A 22,974-nucleotide genomic window follows, 5' to 3' on the forward strand; every position below is an offset into this window, starting at 1 on the left:
CTCCATAGACTCAAAGCTCACGTGGGTTGCCAGGTTGACGGCACGCAACAGGAACGAGAATACTGGCAATGGCAAGCAACGAACCTTACACTGTAAGTTCATCAGCTAATGTATACGTTTGCAATGTTTTCATTGTTTGCAAATTATAAACCAGCTCATGTGGATTATTTATAACTCTGTCAATGTTAGCTAGATGTATTGCTGGCTTCCATGGCTGCAGCGTGCTGTGTTGGGGGATAAGGGCAGTGGGCGGGATCACACAGGCCAAAACACAAACAGAAATTCTGGCCCGGAACGGACATTTCAAAGTAGAATATACTGGCTGTAGCATTGTTTTTGGAGAAGCCAGTATGTTTCCTATATCTCTGATAACATATTAGGATAATTTTATACTTTAGTACAGTAAATATATTTCTATCGGGAAGACACGCAGGCTTGAGTGAAGTTTGAGATGCCATTTATTTGATAGATGTAAAACGGGAGGTGATGTCTCTCTCTTTGGCGTAGGCCCCGTCCAGCAGTCCGAGGGAGTTATACCCGGAACCGTCATGTCCTACCGGAGATAGGAGGCAGGGGCGAGGAGCCTACCCCCCTGCGGGACAGGGCTCAACTGGTGGTGGTGGGGAGGTGGAGGTTGCCATGTTAGCACACCGAAGCAGCAATGTGATAGATTGTGAGCGGACTTATAAAGAAATGGCTTACGTGCGATTGGCTAGGAGTTACCCAGCTAATGATATGATGATGTACACCTGCTGTTCTTCCCGCTAGAACTACGCTCCACTTCCATTCCATTAACAGACATCAGTTTTTCAATACTTCAATTAGCACTGAAAGAGTTCAAATGTGCGTAAGTGAGGCAGCTGTCATTTTCATAATGGCCAAATATCAGCTAATTAAATTTGATTTCAATACGATTCTGATTAGTGTTGGTATATTTCAGTTATAATGTCAATTTTGCTTACATGTGAAAGCAATTTGACGATATTTCCTGTATGCGAGGAAATGCAATCAAGCTTTGAATCATGACAGCACCAAGGAAACTGCATATTTGCCTGTTCTCACTCAAAACCGAACGTACTGCTTCAGAAGACATGGATTAACCACATGAGTCATATGGATTAACTTTGTGCTGCCTTTCTGTCCTTTTTGGGCCCCATTGACTTGCATTGTATGAATATTCACATCATATCTCTGTAAAATATCTTCATTTGTGTTACGCAGAAGAAAGTCATGTTTGAGATGGGATAAGGGTGAGTAAATGATGAGAGAATTATCATTTTCTATTCCTTTAAATGACTGGTGCATTGGTGCTGTATGTTTATAATACATGAATACGTTAAAGCTACAAATGTTATCCAACCAAGAGCAGTCCGTGTGTTTTTTTTTTTTGCATTTTCTTTTTCTTGTTGTTTGATTATTGTTAATGTCATACTAGACAGCAGCAAGTCTATTAGGTTGCATTTACACCTCAAGTCTGATATTTTCAGTCAAATCTGTTTTTGCCAATATATTGGTAATATATGCCTAATAAATGGCTAAAATAAAAGATGCCTAAACACAAATCTCAATTTAAACTTAATTCTATCTTAAAACAGCAATAATCCCTGATTCAGTTTGAGTACATTCTAGAAGGGCAGTATAGAATGAGTGGGTGGTCACATGGGTCAGGTCAGGGGGTCCAGACGGGCGAAACAGCCCATTACACACTCTGGATCTGCATAAATGAGTGAGGAATGAATGAGATGGGAAAAGGACTGAAGTGAATGTACAGGAAAAGAGCAATGATGTGGATGAGTAGTTCAGCAATGGAGAGAGCTGTTTCTTGTGGTGACTGACCTCATTACCAGAAACTCCCTTTGTGATAACACATAGCTATGCTAAATATTGACCACACACAGTTGCACACTTTGCTAAGTGTTACGTGTGGTTTAAGGTGCATTTGTAGAGTAAATCATCCACAGTAAATAATTTTTTGGGTGAACATATTTTTACTCTAAATCTCCACTTTAACTTTCAGATGTGAAAGTGAATCTAAACAGGCATCACATGTGACTATCAGATATAAAAGAGAAAGTAAAAATTACTTACATTTTGATCTATTTCTCACAAATTATATTGCTTCTGAAGACATGGATTAAGCCACTGGAGGCATATAGATTACTTTTATGTTTCCTTTATGTGATTTTTGGTGCTACAAAGGTCTGGTCACCATTAACTTGTTTTGTATGGACCTAGAGAGCGGAGATATTCTTCTAAAAATCTTTGTTTGTGTTCTGCTGAAGAAAGAAAGTCATTCACATCTGGGATGGCATGAGGGGGAGTAAGTGTTGAGAGAATTTTCATTTTGGGTGAACTATACCTTTAACCAGGGGCGTCGCAGCCATGGGGGACAAGGGGGACACGACCCCCTCACTCTTTAAAAAGAGTGATTCTGTTTCCCGCACTTGTTGCGCTCAGATTTCAAGCTATTGAAACGATTGCAAAACAAAAGTGTGGTTTTTGGGCTGATTGAGCGATGATCCAACCAATCACAGATGAGCTACGTGAGCCAAAACAACCCTTACATGCACCGGCCATCATAGTCATAAGTGGAGTTTATGTCAGTGCCCGAGTCTTACATTATATTTGAGAGATCGGTTCATTTTGCCCATTAAGCAGGCTAATAGATACAGTGTGTGTTAAATATGATACGCTATTTTTAATAGCTTTAATCAGCTCCAGGTATATGACTACTATTGATGTAGGAATGTCAGGCAGTTGCATCATCTTGATTGAGAGAGGAGGAAAGTGTTTGCAGTTTGCTCAAACTCTACAACATGCTCACGTGAGAAGTCAAATAAAAGTAAAATAGGTGTTAAGTCGTGCCTTTGTCCATTAAACCAGGCTACTATTGGGGCTTATCCACTGCACGTCCAGCTTGACTCGACTCTGCTCGCTTTTTGGGGTTTTCCACTGTGGATATTACCTCGTACCTGGTCCTTTTTTAGTACCATCTCGTTTGAGGTTCCAAGCGAGGCGAGCCGATACTAAATGTGACGTCAAAATCCTGCAGATCACTGATTGGTCAGAGAGAATCGTCACTAGCGGCGTCACTGGATTTGCGACACGTGACATCAACCCGCTAGTTTTAAAGTTAGCAGCAGCGATAACAGTATCATTTGTTTACATGACTTTCAAATTGTAAAAAGAAGTGGCTGTGCGCAAAACCACACCGTGGTCAATAAATGAGGTGCAGACGTCCCTCTCGTTAGCGACGAACGAAACATCAAAAACGAAAAAAGTCTTTCAGGATGTGTCTCAGAAGTTGGTCGCACACGGCTACCACCGGACCAACCAACAGTGTAGGGAAAAGTTAAAGAAAACATAAAATTGACTACAGAACCATCAAGGACCACAGCAGCCGGAGTGGTTCAAACAGAAGAAAGTGGAAGTGGTTCGACCAAATGGATGCTAACTATGGCAATGCAATAGATGCGAGCAATGGGACGGAGAGTGCCCTGAACTCGGCCATGGTGTTGAGTCCACGATGGAGGATGGTATGTTTTGTTATGTTAACTCTATACTCTGCTTGAAAGCTTCACTTTATGAAACTTTCACTAATATGAATCAGACTTCCCACTGCTTCATATGAGAGGACATCTCAATTATTGACTTGACTCGCTCAGACTGGTTTGCTACTGAACAATGTAGTTAAGTTTGTAGCGTCACCAATGTTAATTACAGTAGGTATTCCCCAACATTACACACAAACTAGCACACACACACACACACACACACACAGAACAAGCATAGCTGTACAACTGCCCAGACAAACATCCTCAAGCCAAGTCATTTAAAGCTATTCATTAGCTAGAAACATTTCCTTCTTCCTCCTGGTGAGAGACTGTGTGAGTGTGTGTTTCCACATCGCCGCTGCAGAACAAACACACCTACGCTGAAGCTGTCAAGTACCTCCCAGATTCGACCCACTTCAAACATCACATATCCGAGGCCAGAGTTTACTAACGCACAATAACAGAGCAGCTTCAAATGATGGGGCGCTGACAACTGTACAGTATTTATATAACGTCACAAACTTAGTGACAATTACTCTACTCTGCTGTTGGCCCTCAAGGATTGTTGATAATCATCAGTCATGGAGATCTGAACTGGAGAAATAGCGTCTCTTACAGGACAGACAATGCGACTGCAAGGACTGTGACCATTGGGTCTTCAATTTCCAGTGTTGAGTGAAATAAATGTTTTGCTTTATTTTCTAAGTATCATGTTACTAATGCTTCCATTTGAAATGTGTCTGAGACTCGCATTAATTATTCAGATCAAATGTGTGTATTGTTTGAGCTGTAAAGTTGTTTAAATTGTCGTTTTTATGGTTGTTTTAGGGTTAACGGCGTTATGTCGTCATGGTTGTCAAATTGGATTTAACTATGTATTATGGGTTAGTGTGGAAATCTGTGGAACTAACGGCAGAATTCTGGAAAGATGGCTGAGTGGAATATTGTTTAAATAATTTTGTTGAATAATGGGTGCATGGGTTATACTATTAAATGATTCAAAAGGTGTTTTTACCACCTGTCTGGCATGTCCCAAGGCATTGTTGGAGCATATATCTAACGTAAATGGACATCCACCTGGTGTTGGAGCTTTTGAACAGATTTTAGGTGACATAGAAGTATCAAAGGTGTCCTCCATTACAGTAGTTTGAAATCTGAAGCTGTGATTTGCATCATCCGCAACTTCCCCTGCCTAAAACAGACCTGGTGAACATAGATCCACCTTACAAGATCAGGTGGACTGTACTAATTAAAACTGATGGGCTGATGATGGAAAAAAATATACATTTTCACTTCACATACATCATTTGATTTATTTATTTATTTATTTTCCTGTAACAGAGCACATCGGATTCAGAAACGGTCATTTAATTCCGTTTATTTCTGATCCGATGCACGTATGCTTTCCAAAGATGTTCACTGTCCATCAGCACTAGGCTACAAGAGCAAAGGGCAGAGGCTGCTGGGTCAAGGTTCAAAGGTCAAAGGTCAAAAGGGTGCTTAGTGCTTAATTGGTGGATTACTCCAGCTGCATGGCTAACATAATGTGAACGCAAGGACACGTGCATCGACACACATTAGCGCTGGATTAACTAAATCTTTCCGCATCAGAACAGCAATTAACAGTTTTCCCATAGACAGAGGGATCAATTCTGGTACAAATATATTTAACAAGATCTGTTATTGCAGAACACCTTGTCTTTATAATATTATTATTAAAGGGCTCTTTGGAATACTTGACTCTAATTGGTCAATCAAGACATTGAGTTTCATGTTTCTCATATCGCTCTACAGACTTTCTTCTCACATAATAAAATCATTTAAAGTCAAATATTTAAAAGCACATTTCATTGACAATCCTACGCTGAACATGTGCATGTTGGGCAAGTGTGCACGTGCAGATTTATGCAGCGATTTCATGGCTTAGGATCAATAAATAACTGTAATCTCTGAAATCATAGCATGAAGGGGAAAATGTTTGGTCATATATTATGGATACTTTCAGTAGTCGTTCAGTTATTTAGTGATAGTACAATATCAAGGTTTCTGCAGGTGTGTTGCATTTTGTTTTTATTTATTACTGCCCTGAGGAAGCTATTTGACATAACAGGATCATGTGTGTAAATTCAGTTACTCTTTTGTCGTGTTGAATATATGTGAGGATGTGTTAAGAAGTTTACATTCCCTTGGTTTCTAATATTGTGTGTCGCTTGTGCAATAATTGTTCATGAATCCCTGCTTTGTCCTGAGCAGTGAAGATGTCCACTTTCGTTAAGAAAAAACCCAACGACAGTAAAATTATTTGGTTTCTCAGCATCTTCTCCACATTTGAGTTCTTCCCAACAGTGGCTGTATATGAGGTCCAGATTTTGACAATCGCAAATTTGAGTTCTTCCCAACAGTGGCTCAATATGAGGTCCAGATTTTGACAATCGCACATTTGAGTTCTTCCCAACACTGGCTGTATATGAGGTCCAGATTTTGACAATCGCACATTTGCGTTCTTCCCAACACTGGCTCTACATGAGGTCCAGATTTTGGCAAATGAGGGACTAACACACAACTATTACAAAAGGTGCAAACAATTATTGATGCTCAAGAAGGCAACATAAGAAGAACTGATGGGTGCAAACTTTTGAACAGGTTGATTTGTGTAAATAAAGAGCAAAATTTGTGTTATGTGGCTTTTGAATGGCAATACTACATAAAAAAAATATATCTCTAACAGGCTATTTTATACATTCTGAAAGGGGTGTGGAAACTTATTAAAACAAAAGTGTTATGTAAACTTCTGCACTTAACTGTATAGGCTATATAGTTTGTGAAAACTTATATTTTATTTTAGATTTCGTTTTTTCACAATTTAACCACATTTGTGCTTTTTTTAAATGTACAAATTCCATGTAGCCTATCCTATCAATATCAATATGAATGTCTTTCGCCGAGCTGCAGGGGTATGATGTCACACAAACATGTTGACACTCAGGGAGATAAACAAAGTAAGTGATAAACATTCACTTTATTAAGTAATATCAATAAACCTGTTTGTTTCCACATTACATGATATTAAAGCTTGTTTAACAAACGCCTGCAGAAACAGGTGTATAAAACATTATAATCTCTTTTGATAATCGTACACCTGAAGCACAAATGCTAGCGCTAGCATTGTTTATCATTAGGGTTGCTAGGAGACATCTCTAATGAGAGTCAGACCCCTTCTAAGCTAACGGGAGCGTTGCCGTTAAGAATATCAGGGGATTGGATGCATTTATGGTCGGAGATATCAAGTAGGAATATCCCAGATCCAACTTGATTGGAACGCAGCATGACCGTGTACCCTGACGTGTAGGAATGACATGAGGGTGAATAACTGATGAAAGAATGATAATTTTTAAGTGAATATATTCTTTAAATTCAACACATTTCTACACAATCCACCTTTCTTCTGACATGAACCACACTCGAACCTCAATCGCCACATTAGCTAGCACTACAAAAGCATGACTGTCTATTTTAAAGGTCATTTTTAATAGTACTGTCTGGACCGCAGGTGCACAAAACAGCTGTTCCTTACAATCACAGTGTGAAGTTTATATCAGATATGGCCTGGAAACCAGATAGCCATTATGCTAAGAGCAGGTTAACATTATAAAGGGGTGCTGAACAGATGTGTATGGATACGATAAAGCTACTCTGACTTATCACAAGACATTTTCCCTCCATTGAAACGGTTTAAAATCAAATCTAACAATGCTTTTATGATTTTTAATTGCATTGTGTTTTGGAGCTATGCCTATTGCTACATTTAGTGGCACCTGATACAACCGTGTGCTTGAAACTAATTACGTTTTTCTTTTTTGTGATTTGAATTTGTCTTCATGTTTATTTTATTGAATGTGGGTAAGATGTCATACAAAGAAAGCTTTATTTAACATAGCGAACGGAAAATGCTAAGCTATTCTTAGCCGTAAGGCTTATCTGTCCGCTTTTAGCTTCATTAAATTTGAGCACGGCCACAACAGAACGTCTGTTGAAATGAACGTGTGAATTTCTAGAAAGCAAAAGTCTCACTAGTTTATTCAATTTGTCTACTGAAAAGTTCAACACTTTGTCTTTCTTTAGATTTATCTTTAGATTGATTTTTTTTTTTATCTTTTGTCATTTTTTTTTAAATTTCCATCTCAGTGTCACTGATTGGCCCCCATGATTGATTGAACGCCCCTAAATTGATGGACAACCCCTCTGCATTTAGTTGTTCAGTTAAAAGGTTCATTGCAGCTCAAGCAATTATTATATTACTGGTATTGTGTGTGCGCGTGTGTGTGTGCGTGTGTGTGCGCGTGTGTGCGTGTGTGTGCGTGTGCGTGTGTGTGCGTGTCTGTGTGTGTGTGTGCATGTGTGTGCATGTGTGTGTGTGTGTGTGCATGTGTGTGTGCATGTGTGTGTGTGCATGTGTGTGTGTGAATGTGTGCGCGTGTGTGTGTGTGCGTGTGTTTGTGTGTACGTGTGTGTGTGTGTGTGCGTGCGTGCGTGTTTTTAATTACAACACAATGCTTCATTGTTTGAGATGTAGCAGGGCCCCAGTGGCGAGAGAGGGAGTTTGAGGCACAGATGGGACGGTGTTTGGATGCAAGAAGAAATGGAGAATAGGTTTTGAATGTTCAGGTTGTGTTTGTATGTAAAATAACAGTGGCATTCACATTGGAATCTAACACGCGTATACAAAGTGTAGAGATGCAGCCATATCGCATTGAGGAACGGTTGCCAAAGCACCGATGTGCAGCTGCTCATGTATTCAGTGTGTTGTTGTTTTTTTTAGCATTTTGCTATTCGTTGGCTAGGGCGTGGGCAATGGACCTTTTTCACACCTTTGGGTTTTGGGAAGCAGAAGTAAACAATTGCAGGCTAAACTTCGATAGCTTTGAATGGGAGACCACACCAAATGTTCCTTTTTTCCATTCAATAAAGGTGAATGGTGATTGAGAGACCCCCCCCCCCCAGCCTTGCTTACATTGCTGTATATAATGTAACATAACATCATTATTCTGTCATTTACCATATAGGTACTGCAGAGTCAACTAAAATCATCCTTCCGCTTCGACAATACTCACAGACACATGCAGTTATTTGGACATTTTGCATGCCTGTCGCTGGAGGCTGAAGATTCTGTAACCATGGAAACAACGTTAATGTGCTCAACAAATCTGAGTCATAAATATGAAGAGCTTTCTAGAGCTTTCAAAAGCATGAAAACAAAAGCTAGCCAACATTTCCAGGGCTTACATTGGGATTTTGGAAGTGGGGCAAACACTCAAATCTTTTGTTGTATATCTGAACATAGAGTATACATAATCATAAACCTCTGTTTATTCCAACAACATGTTCTTGTGATTCTGATCTGCTTACCACAATATAATATGAACAGATTAATAATATTGACATAAGTGTTTTTTCAGCTTTTGACAATTCCATGTCCCAGGGGTTGATTTTTATTCAAACTAACCATTATCAACTTTATTTATACACCGATCAGCCACAACATTAAAACCACCTGCCTGATATTGTGTTGGTCCCCCTCGTGCTGCCAAAACAGCACAAACCCGCATCTCAGAATAACATTTTGAGATGATATTCTTCTCACAACTGTACAGATCGGTTATCGGAGATATCGTAGACTTCGTCAGTTTGAACCAGTCTGTCCATTATCTGTTGACCTCTCTCATCAACAAGGTGTTTCCGTCCACAGAACTGCCCCTCACTGGATGTTTTTTGTTTTTGGCACCATTCAGAGTAAATTCTAGAGACTGTTGTGTGTGAAAATCCCAGAAATACTCAAACTAGCCCATCCATTTATTAAAATGGTCGTTTCAGTGTTTGGGGCGTTCCGTGCGTTCTCGAAGGGTTTAACAGTAGAAAGCTGAGAGTTTGTTCCCTTCATGGTGGATCTGTGTGGATAATGGATTCTCCTCAGCGGTGAAACTATATTCCACACACAAAGACGGAGCAACCTGAGCGAAATTCCTCCTAGACTGGGAGAGGCTTTTTCCCCTAAGTGCTGTTTAGGGTTTGTGGCATCTCCCAGACTCGAAAGCCAAAATGAAACAATCCAAGTAACACTTTCCACTCCAGTCACACACAATGCCTCCTCTTTTATTTGGTTCTGGGTTGCCATAGTGATGAGAGAAACAGAGCAATTACAGCGGCTACCCAAAAGCCCCACTGACACGTCTTGCACCCTCACTTCACCACAAGCACAAACCCACACAGTGTCGAAACACTGTCTAACTGGGGTAAGCTTGTGTTGCAAACGCAAGTACATTTTTAAGAAAGTCATCAAAATGAGAAATATGATATGAAGGTTTCAGTACCTCTAAACAACCACAGATCGAGGTTTACCTTCTCTCGTTGTCATCCAGGTGGGCAAACAGCACGTTCTTAGAGATGGCTTTGGCCAGGGCCGTCATTGTCTTGTAGTCCTTTGGAATGACCTGCAAATTTTAATAAGCTAAGAAATAGCCAAAAATACAGAGCGTGTACTTGCTGGTATATATGGTACAATAAGCAAACAACAAAAGTTATAGGTTTTCCTGGCATACTTGAAACTTTGGCAAAGTAATTTCTAATTATGCTTTTTAAAGACAAAATTTAATGAGATCAAAATAGTTTCGGTAGTACTTTATAATAAGGTTACATTTATTAAAATGAGTAAATGCATTGGGTATCAATAACTAACAATGAACAATATACTTTTACAGAATTTACTCATCTTAGATCATATTCTTAATATAGTAACTCATGTTAGGACATATAACTTATGATTAAACAAAAAGATAATTAGTATATTTTGCAATTAACATTAACCAAGATTAATAAGTGGAGTAAAATTATTGTTCATTGCTAGTTCATGTTCAATAATGTCGAAAACTAATGTTAAAGGGACAGTTCACCCAAAAAATACAAATCTCTCATCATTTATTCACCGTCCCCATCCTAGATATGTATGACTTTCTTTCTTCTGCTGAACACAAACAATAAAAACGAAGATTTTTAGAAGAATATTTCAGCTCTGCTGGTCCATTCAATGCAAGTGAATGGTGATCAAAACTTTGAAGCTAAGAAAAGCACATAAAGGCAGCATGAATGTAATCCATACAATTCCAGTGGTTTAATCCATGTCTTCAGAAGTGATAGGATAGGTGTGGGTGAGAAACAGATCAATATTTAAGACCATTTTTACTATACATTCTCCTCCCCGCCCAGTAGGTGGCGATATGCACAAGGACTGTGAATTGCCAAAAACAAAAGAAGAATGTGATAGTAAAAAAGGACTCATAATATTGATCAGTTTCTCACCCACACTTATCATATCACTTCTGAAGACATGGATTAAACCACTGGAGTCTTATGGATTACTTTTATGCTGCTTTTATATGCTTTTTGGAGCTTCAAAGTTCTGGACACCTTTCACTTACTGTGTGGAACTACAGAGCTGAAATATTCTTCTAAAAATCGTCTTTGTGTTCAGCAGATGAAAGAAAGTCCTACACATCTGGGATGGCATGAGGGTGAGTAAATAATAATAGCATTCACATTTTTGGGTGAACTATTTCTTTAATAAATGTGACTTTATTTGTAAAACGTTACCACAGTTTCTCAATGCATATTCTAGTTATTTCAACGAAGAACAAAAAAGCTTGTTTGGCCTCTTTAGCTATCATACAGAGACCACTTTTAAAGGATTACAATCAATTCTCACTTGATAAAAATCTAATTAAGTAAAAAATTATTTTTGGAAATACTGTTTCACTCAGATTATGGGTTGTGAACGTTACATGTTGAAAAAAAATAAATAAATCTTGGTCCCAATTTTGTCAGGACTGAGGCTGCATCTTACTTCGCTTACTTCTACTATGCACTGAAAATATGTACTTCACAAATGATATCCTTTTTAATATGTAGTAAAACTGTACTCCAGTACTGGGACTTGGTATAACATTCGCATGAATGCATTAAAATGTAGCCAAATACATTCCTTTAATATTTTAATTGATTTAAACATTCTCGCATTCTAGGCCTATAGTTCAGATAGTATGCAAATCTATCTATCTGTAATCTGTCCTAACTGCTCATATATGCGTTTCATACAGTATGCGTGTGTTTCTAACCTTTCTGACATAGCTGACGGCATCCTCCTCCGTGTAGACCTCAGCACTGACTCCGCCTCTCCGGCGCCGGGCCTTCACCACCGGGTTTGGAGGAGGAGGAGAGACTTCGTCATCATGAGAATCCGATTGCGAGTTGGACTTCTGACGGGCCATAATCTGCTTGCATTCTTCCTGTAGAGACAGGAAGTGAATCATAGGTGTGATTAAACATCATATAGGTGGTGTCCATCTAATGAATGGGTGGGTTGTTAGTCCCATAACATGGGTCACTCAGTATTCAGGAACCTGTACGATATTGCCAATACTATCCTGAAATTGTCCCAAATAGAGCCACAAGCTTAATGCATCTAATGAAACCTACTCTGAGACACAGCAGACACAACACTGAGATTGCTGTGAGAGCGCAAGGGAAACAGCGAGACGGAGAGAAAGACTGCTGTCTGAAAGAGAGCAGAGAACAATGAAGATGCATGCCATAGCACAAATTATTGTGTGTGTGTTTCAACAGGATGTGTGCTAGTCAGAAAGGGTGCTATACGCCATACACTGTCTTACAGTACTATACACTCATAAAGGAATAACAGAACAACAGAAATCCTAATAACAATGTTCCTGATCATTAAGCAGCAGTAGAAACGTAAAATGTTCTTGCAGCTCTTGTGACCGGGAGACATGCAGTTTGGACTTTGTCTACTGAATTCTGCGTCAATTAGCTTTGCAGGTGAGTAGCTAGATAACACTACTTGGCTAGCTTCCACTAGCCTGCAAAAACACAGCACCACCACCTTGCTTGTTCAGAGAATGGCGACTTCTCTCATTGGTGGATCTCGCTGTAGGATTGTGGGTAGTGTAGTACCTCACCGGGCATCCGGCAATGACACACCATATTTATAAACAAAAGTTAGCACATTGAACTAAGGGATCTACAGAAGCATATAGCATCATTTAACACTCTTCGCTGGTAATTTTGTCGATTTCAGTGTTAAGCACACTAACATAAATAAGGAACGCTGCCACTGCGGGACAGCCGTAATTTTAAACATTGTATTAAAATAAATATCACACATTAAACATTAAATTGTTTGTGCTTGTTTCACTCTTTGTTTAGATTATATTCGTTTTAATAATAAAAAGATTTGTTTTAATTTTTATAAATGGACTATTAAACTATTGTAACTTTGGGACAAGGCTAAAACAATCAAATCTTTACATAAAAGGCACTTGAAAAGTACATAAAATTAGGTAATTGAAACCATTATTAGCAAACACAGATATGAAAACCAATGACACACTTATAATAAATTAGTGACACACTTTGTAAAAACATAATGCATAATTAAAAAAAAAATAATAGCCACAATATTAAGAACGGCTGACACTCTTGAGAACATGTTGTTCAATTTAATATCTAATATAATATAAAAAAGTTATTGAATATGTAGTATAATGTTACATTTATTCTTGCTTGTTTTCACATTAATACGGGGCAAAACGACGTGATATAAACGGACGTGACAGTTCTTTAGAGGGAAATCATCTAAAACACTTTGAAACCAGCTGTAAAGGGATTAAAGGGAAAGGAGGAGGCGAGAACCCGCTTGAGAATATACATAATATTTTAATTATGAACTTAACAAAAAGACAAACACATGTGTCAGACAGCTGCCTGTATATCTCTCTCTCTGTCCCACTGCAGTCTCCAGTCGGCCTTTATCCCTCTCTGAGGCTTGATTAGGCTGATTAGAGGCCGGGTGTGTAGCATCACGACCCTCCGCCCTGTCACATTAGCAGACTTTGACTTCTGAGATATTGGAAATTAATTATTGTTAGAAGAGTAAAATGGCTTTTGTTCCTCTTCATTCATTTTTTAAGCGTTCCTAAATAAAACAGTAATTATCTGATGACAAAATAAGGAGGCAAAATATTGGTATCGGCCTATAGGGTTTTTTTTATCGATATTGGCCAAAAGTGTTCGTATCGGTGCACCCCTTACCAAAACTAAATGATAAAGTCATGGTAAAATGTTTATAAGCCAGTTTTAATGTGATCTTCATATAAAAAAAAACTCTAAAAATCAACCCCTGGGACATTGCCCGAAGTTAAAGAATCAATGACAAAATAAAGGCACTAATATCAGTCTGTTAATTCCACAATTCATTTTTCTTTCTATTCATCCTTGGACATAAAGATAAGGTGATCTTATTAAATAAAATAGCATAAATGGCAAATACCAATGTGAAGGCAAACTGATGCAAAGGAACAGCTGGGGACAGCACACACACACACACACAGCCACACTGACACAGACACACACACACAGCCATACTTACACAGACACACACACACTGACACAGACACACACACACTGACACAGACACACACACACTGACACAGCCACACTGACACAGACACACACACAGCCACACTGACACAGACACACACAGACACACACACAACACAGCCACACTGACACACACACACACACTCACAGCCACACTGACACACACACGGCCACAGCCACACTGACACACAGACACACACAGCCACACTGACACACACAGACACAGCCACACACACACACAGCCACACACACACACAGCCACACTGACACACACAGACACAGCCACACTGACAAACACACACACACAGCCACACTGACACAGCCACACTGACACACACAGACACAGCCACACTGACACACACACACACACACACACACACACAGCCACACTGACACAGACACACACACTGACACAGACACACACACACACACAAACACACACAGCCACACTGACACAGACACACTGACACACACAGCCACACTGACACACACACACACACACACACACACACACACACACACACACACACAACACAAACACAGCCACACTGACACACACACACACTCACAGCCACACTGACACACACACGGCCACAGCCACACTGACACACACACACACAGCCACACTGACACACAGCCACACTGACACACACACTGACACAGCCACACACACACACACAGCCACACTGACACACAGCCACACTGACACACACAGACACAGCCACACTGACACACACACAGACACACACAGCTACACACACACTGACACACACACACACACACACACACACACACACACACTGACACACAGCCACACACACACAGAGCCATCAACACAAGTCTGTGCATGAAATAACATATAAAGAGTGCAATACACCTGTGAAATCAGAACACATGAGACGATATGGCAATTATGATCCATCTCGCTCACTAATGTACTGAGGAAACCTGATGCTGACAGATATTCACAGAATATAAATGGAGGCGATCCACCACAGATTGCCCTACATAAAGACTTAATCCGGTACAGTTTACATTCACAACACACACACACACACACACACACACACCTTAAGAATGGAAAACAAACACAGGGTTAGGAGTGCGTTTTAGCACACAATGGATTTTTGTCTGAGTTGACATACAGAAAGAGTTCCACAAACTGAGATAGGGAAGAATAAGTGTAGTGTGTGTAGTTCGGTGTGTTATTAAAACCAATCCAAGACTAAACTGCAACTGGGCCACAAGCCCAGCGGGTCAATCAGATGTCTACTTTGACACTAAATAACCTACAAATACATGCTATCTTTGAACACATCATGAGGAGACGAGGACAGATGTTCCTTTCTTGCAGACATCTTGTGTTGTGTATCACCTCATCTAATCATGTCTTATGAAAACACAATCTCATCGGCTGGAAGCACAATAAACCAAGTGCCTCAATGTATGAAAAGCCTGTTGTTTCTGGACACATGATCGCATGTTACTGGCACCTGCAGCAAAACAAATGACTGCTGTGACGTTCACAGTATCTCTACATGGAATCTGAGAATCTTGTGCAACAACATCAAAAAGCACCAGACAGCTGGGAATAGTTCAAATTTTATCAGCTAGACTTTAATGCAATAAAGGGTTGAGAACTGAGAAGCATTAATAAAAAATTATTAAAAAAATAGCAGAACTGTATGATTTTTATGACTTTCGGTTCCCAAACACAACATACAGCACTAACAGTATAGTCCAATTAAAGACTCGAAAGCTGCGTTCACACGGCCAGCGACATCGCGCCAGACAGCGACACCATCCCATTCATTTTCACTGAGAGCACAGCGACGTCCAGCATCACGAGCTGTCGCGACCGTTGGCGACCAGATGTGGGCGTGTCCAGCGACGAAACAAAGTTGAGACAAGTTTAACTTTATTCAAATGAAGAGCGACTTACGGGAGCGACAGCCAATACGAGAGAAGACCGATGATCCTTCTCTCTCTCAGGGGACCCACCCTCTGCAGCAGCTCATCAAACTGGGTCCTGTCAAGCCTGAAGTACAGCTGGAACCAGACATCATCCAGCCGCAGCTCCTGCACCAGCCAGTGGTACTCCGAGACTCCGAGATTGAATGGTTTTGTGAACACAGACAGACTGGCATTTGCGTTTTCACCACAGATAAACAGCCGCTATTTCAAACAGCACGCCTTGTTTCTTGTTCATCTTTGATATAAAGCATTTTATGTACTGATTCTAGGTACAACCAGTACAACCAGTATTTGGAATGCCCACTAGCGACCTAACCGCCAGCCACTGGCGACCTGCAGTGACAAAGTCGCTGGCAGTGTGAACGCAGCTTTATGAGCTGGTTCTTTTCAGTGAATCAAAAACATACACCACGACCAACATACCCCCTGTTCCCAAAACAATTACTCTTATGAGCCAAAACTTTTTAAGTGAATCAAAAACATACAGCATGACCAAAATTGTTTTATTCTTAAACAAATGACTCTTAATTAACCAGTTCATTTTTTATCTAGAGGTTGCAACATTCAGCGCAAACCAGTGTAGACTGATTCCCAAACAAATGTCTCAAATGAACCGGTTCTTTTGACTCTGTAGCATCATAGCAACATACATCGCTAACAGTATAGTCCAATCCCCAAATAGTATATGACTCTACTGAACAGGTCATTTTTAGTAAAGCAAAAACACACAACGTGACATGTGTACTCTGATTCCCAAACAAATGCCTAATGAACTGGTTCTTGTTAGTGAATCAAAAACATAGTGTGTCCAGTGTAGTCAGATTCCCCCAAAAATGACTCTTTTGAGCCGTTTTCGTTTTTTAGCCATTCAAAAATAAACAGAGCATCCAGTGTAGTCCGATTCCTGAATGAATTACAGTACTGAGCCGGTTCAGACTGGCAAAATCACGGTGATTGACTAGACCTCCAAAGCTCTCACAGAGGATAGTAAAGTCTTCGAAGAGAATAGGGCGTAGGAATGATCAGTTCTGTATCTAGATCACTTCTGGATCTCGTTGAGATTGATTGTGTTCATGGAGACTGACACTCAAAGCACTCTGCTCTCGGCTTATTTCTGGGGAAGCTGATGCTGATCCGCACTCCTCCCTATATCTAGCAAGGACGGGATACAGGAAGGTGAATATGAGAATGATTGCCGCCGGCTTGAGTCTGTGCCTCTTCTCAGGAATATATGTAGAACCTTAGCAGGTATATAATTTTAATATAAGATGCCAGAAACACACATTGTAATGTCAGCCGAAGTTTAGCTGAGGTGTAGGCTTAAAGTGGAACCCGGAACCGGTTCTTTTGAGTCTACAGCAAACAACGTAGGGTAGACCGATTGCCAAACAAATGACTCTTATGAGTCTGATCTTTTTAGTGAACCAAAACAACTGGCGCATCAAGTGTAGTCCGATTCCTGAACGAAAGACTCTAATGAACAGGTTCTTTTGAAAATACAGCAGGCAACATACAGTGCGACTCATGTAGTCCGGTTTCCAAACAAATGACTCTCATGAGCCGGATATCTTTAGTGAATCAAAAACATCTGGCGCATCCAGTGTAGTCTGATTTCTAAACAAATGACTCTTGTGAGCCGGATCTTTTTAGTGAATCAAAAACATCTGGCGCATCTAGTGTAGTCCGATTCTTGAACGAATGACTCTTATGAGCCGGATCTCTTTAGTGAAACAAAAACATCTGGCGTGTCCAGTGTAGTCTGATTTCTAAACAAATGACTCTTATGAGCCGGATCTTTTTAGTGAATCAAAAACATCTGGCGCATCCAGTGTTGTCTGATTCTTGAACGAATGACTCTTATGAGCCGGATCTTTTTAGTGAATCAAAAACATCTGGCGCATCCAGTGTTGTCTGATTTCTAAACAAATGACTCTTATGAGCCGGATCTTTTTAGTGAATCAAAAACATCTGGCGCATCCAGTGTAGTCTGATTCTTGAACGAATGACTCGAATGAACCACTCCTTTGGAATTTACAGCAGGCAACATACGGTGTGACTCTTGTAGTCCAATTCCCAAAGAAATGACTCTTAAGAGCCTGATCATTTTAGTGAATCAAAAACATATGACTCATCTAGTGTAGTCTGATTTCTAAACAAATGACTCTTATGAGCCGGATCTCTTTAGTGAATCAAAAACAACTGGCGCATCTAGTGTAGTCTGATTTCTAAACAAATGACTCTTATGAGCCGGATCTTTTTAGTGAATCAAAAACATCTGGCGCATCCAGTGTAGTCTGATTTCTAAACAAATGACTCTTATGAGCCGGATCTTTTTAGTGAATCAAAAACATCTGGCGCATCCAGTGTAGTCTGATTTCTAAACAAATGACTCTTATGAGCCGGATCTTTTAGTGAATCAAAAACATCTGGCGCATCCAGTGTAGTCTGATTTCTAAACAAATGACTCTTATGAGCCGGATCTTTTAGTGAATCAAAAACATCTGGTGCATCCAGTGTAGTCTGATTTCTAAACAAATGACTCTTATGAGCCGGATCTTTTAGTGAATCAAAAACATCTGGTGCATCCAGTGTAGTCTGATTTCTAAACAAATGACTCTTATGAGCCGGCTCTTTTAGTGAATCAAAAACATCTGGCGATCCAGTGTAGTCTGATTCTTGAACGAATGACTCGAATGAACCACTCCTTTGGAATTTACAGCAGGCAACATACGGTGTGACTCTTGTAGTCCAATTCCCAAAGAAATGACTCTTAAGAGCCTGATCATTTTAGTGAATCAAAAACATATGACTCATCTTGTGTAGTTCAATTTCTAAACAAATGACTCTTATGAGCCGGATCTTTTAAGTAAATCAAAAACTTATGGCATGTCCAGTGTAGTCCGATTCCTGAATGAATAACTCTAATGAACAAGTTCTTTTGAATCTACAGTTTTGAATGTTCAGTCATATTTTTACTTTTGAGTGGTTTATCCCTTTAAGAAGAGTCTTTATGGTATCTCACTGCATACTGCAATTAGTTCTAGGCAAATAATTCTTATTTCTTCCAGCTATTAAGGAAGCAAATAAATAGTCAATAAGTAAAAAGCATCAGCTTCAGTATCAAACCTCATGCAATGACAGTTTGAAAATGTACTTCTAATTCCTCTGAATGCAGTCGTTACCATTATACCACAGTCTATTTATAGCAGAAACTTTTTTTCCAAAGCAATTACATTACAGTACATTTATAACAGGAACAGTCCCACTTGAGCAAACATAGGTTAAGTGCCAAACCAAAGGGGATGGTTGTGATCTCAGTAAATCTCCATTTCCAGCCTCTCTGGTTCCAAGGGAATAAAGCACCACATCCTTAGGGCCAGCAGCAAAGACCCAAAACCATCACCCTTTCTGATACATATTCACATCCCATTCAAATTTAAAAGCAGAACCAATATAACCAGTATAACGTACCTTCTCCAGCTTCTCAAAGTGTTCCCGCAGGAACTTCAGGGGCCGCTCGGGCTTGGCAATGCACAGGTTGACGATGCACTCTTTCAGGATCTGCTGTATGTTGTGTTTCTGCACAAAAACCTCACAGCCTTTTAGACTTTCGTCTTCTTCGAGATTGGACGAGGAGGAGGTGGCCATCTTATCTTTTATCACTGCTACAGGAGAATAGAGCACGGGAGGGGGGTTACAATGAGGAGAGATATGCCTTCTTAATTCTGTACATTTGGCTTGAACTTTGAGGGGGTTGAAGCGTGAAGCATTTACATGTTTCCATTGATCATGGTATAAATATTGGAGGGGTTGTACTTGCTGGTTTTGATTATTGGGGAAGGGGTTCCCCCCATCCCCTCTGGTTTATACGCCCCTGTGTCTGTGAATCTTTAAATAAAGTCATCTTTTCTATTGAGTTACTATTAAAATGCACATTCTTTATATTTTATCTATCATTCTACCTACCTAAAAACAACATAACAAACAGCACACACTGCCATATACTCTATGCTGCCTATTAAATGCACACAGCCCATATGCTGCATTATATGTTTATTTATTATATATATAATGTAATACAATATCCTACTTGCAATCTTCCATAGTAAACATTACTGTATTACTGTATCATAGTGATCCCATTGGCCATTCTTCTGTCTGTTACATTATTACAACTCACTTCCGCATGCATTCGCATCAAACATCCAAAAATCATCGAGAGAACAGGATTCAATCCACAACCTCGACCTTTACGATCACAAAACCGCGAAAAAGCAATCGTGAAAAATGAAGGACGCACGCGAGCTTCTCTGTCATCACCTGTTTACGCCATTATTTTATATTAGGCTATTCATTCGAGATCAAACCACATGCATGTTACTAATATCTAAACGAACACATCTGTCCGTGTACAGTGCGTAAAAACAGTCATATATCTCATAAAGTGTAATGACGGTTTATCTTACCGTTATTTGACGGGGATGCTGGGCACGCGCTCAGGGATGTTGCTTCTTGTTTGGTCCTGCTGCTCGCGAGCGCTATGACGTCAATCCGTCTACCTATTAACCTGTGTTATAATACAGTTTTATCGAATAAAATCTTAGCCATTATTATTTTTATTTTTTTAGATCGTGCGTGATTTTTCTGCGTGTGTTTTATTTTAGAGTTGTTTATATATTTTTTTATCATTCCCGCGTGCAGCCTATGAGCGTCATTGTGGGTTTGTGCGTCAGCCAGCGTGCTTTCACGTGCTGTAAGATCAGATAATATCTGATCTGTCCTCTATAAACAGAGCGATTTTGTCGCTGGAATACATTAATATGGATGCTGCGCCCATGTCAGATTTTAATGCGTAGTTGTTATGGAAATAAACATAAAAAATTCATGATTGAGTGGTCATACGCAGATTTTCTCTTGAATTATTCATGTGTTCTGCCATTGCAACGGGGATGGGTTATGAAGACTGTCTAATAAACAAACTTTTTTGGAAATTAAACCGATTGAATAATGTATAAAATGAGTGGACAGTCAAAAATGATGATATAGGCCTATTATATGACTATTCTTTTCTCTCTCTCTCTCTCTCTCTCTCTCTCTCTCTCTCTCTCTCTCTCTCTCTCTCTCTCTCTCTCTCTCTCTAGTGTATTGTCATAATACTAAGATGTTTTAAAATTCTTAGTAGCTTATATTGATCTCCATTCTGTAAATGTCTATATATATATATATATATATATATATATATATATATATATATATATATATATATATATACACACACACACATAAATACATACACTGGTGGCCTAAAATTTGGAATAATGTACAGATTTTGCTCTTATGGAAAGAAATTGGTACTTTTGTTCACCAAAGTGGCATTCAACTGATCACAATGTATATTCAAGACATTAACCTGTTAAGCTGCAACCCCACTTTTGAAAAATCCCCAGAAATGGCATACCCAAACTGAAACAGATACAGTTCATAAACCATTTGTTCTAAAAGCACAAGTATGATCCCATTTGAAAGCTGACACCTGGCAGTTTATTGTAAATGTAGAATTAATTATTGTCATAATGAAAATTTTTTTTATAAATAGCTTCAAAGTTTTGTCAAGTTATTAGAAATTTATTTTTATGAAATATTTTCATGAAAATAAAATTGAAGTTGGCATTGCAGCAATCTAGAAATGCACTGCAGCTAAAGCCACATGTCTGACCATGTTATATTTAAAACCTGAAGATGACAAGTCTAAAACTCTGTATTTAGTTAAATGTTTTTCAAGATCATGTCATACGACTTTATTTTGATTAGACTCTAAAATGCAAACTGATGTTTATTGTCATGTTCTAAGCATCTATTCAGTCTATTGTCTCTGTTTATTTATGTGGTGTAAACGATCTCCATTCAGTCTCAGTCTCCCCTGCACACATTTACACCTCTCCAGCCTGGTTATGGCTCTAAATATGCTTTTCTTTTGTCTGCATTATAATTACTAACGACTGGCTATTCACACTGTTTCAATCCCTAATCTCTTTTCAGGAAAGTTCTCAAAGTTCTCACCTTACATTTTAAACTATATAAAATGACCTTCTTGAAAAAGAAACATTTCAGCAAGCAGTCCTATTTAGGAATATTCATAAAAATAACAGCTAGGTAGCAGGTGCACCAAGCTAGCTAGCATATTAGCTTAGCACACCATCAATATACAACAATTTATGAGATTAAAACCATGTTTGTGCTCTAAAACGTACTTTATAGCACAAGTCGAGTGTTTTAAATAACCTTTTGTGCTCTGATTTGGCTTCAGATAAAAAAATCAGACAGAAAATATATTATTTTATAGTATTCTGCACGATGATAAAGTCTATATCGATTAGCATTACATTATCAATATAATCTATTATTATGAAAATACCTGACATGGCTCTAAGAACACAGATAAATCAAATATCATTGCAATCATGTTTATTGTCTTCAAAACATCTTTATCTGCAGTTACAGCGATCTCTGATAGCTTTGTTGTGTCAGGGACTTCCTGGAATGTCAAATGATTATGGCACTTCTTCGTGTGTTCCATATATGGACTATTATACTGTGCACAGAGCGCCGGCGCCCTCAGGCTGCCAGTATGGATTAATAACACAATACATCAGAGTCTCCAGCGCTCATAATGATTACATCGATGCATTTGGGTATATATTCAATAAATATGATTCCTGTCTATATAAATCTGATGTAAACCTATGAGAATCTATCAATATTTCTCCAAATCTGCACATTTTTGAGCTAAAAGCCCTGAGGGACGTTGTTTTGTCAAGCGCTGTCATGACGATCTCACAGGAGTTTTTTATGAATGAGAGCGGCTGATGCTCATAATTCATATTAAAGGTATCGACTCATTTTTTGATTACATAACTCCAGACACAAATTAAGACATAAC

General features: G+C 39.2%; 1 protein-coding gene across 1 annotated transcript in view; it reads right to left on the reverse strand.

The window, feature by feature from the left end:
* LOC127647801 (cAMP-dependent protein kinase type I-beta regulatory subunit-like) overlaps positions 1-20,632 on the reverse strand; it is a 68,533-nt gene extending 47,901 nt beyond the window's left edge. The window contains exons 1-4 of the mRNA XM_052132270.1: positions 20,501-20,632; positions 19,506-19,699; positions 11,720-11,890; positions 9,951-10,042 (exon numbers count right to left, since the gene is read on the reverse strand). Coding sequence (XP_051988230.1) covers positions 9,951-10,042; positions 11,720-11,890; positions 19,506-19,682 — 440 coding nt within the window. The 5' untranslated portion in view covers positions 19,683-19,699; positions 20,501-20,632. The remainder of the gene's footprint in view (positions 1-9,950; positions 10,043-11,719; positions 11,891-19,505; positions 19,700-20,500) is intronic.
* Between the last annotated feature and the right edge of the window lie 2,342 nt (positions 20,633-22,974).

This window comes from Xyrauchen texanus, chromosome 8, assembly GCF_025860055.1.
Source record: "Xyrauchen texanus isolate HMW12.3.18 chromosome 8, RBS_HiC_50CHRs, whole genome shotgun sequence".
Taxonomy (NCBI): domain Eukaryota; kingdom Metazoa; phylum Chordata; class Actinopteri; order Cypriniformes; family Catostomidae; genus Xyrauchen; species Xyrauchen texanus.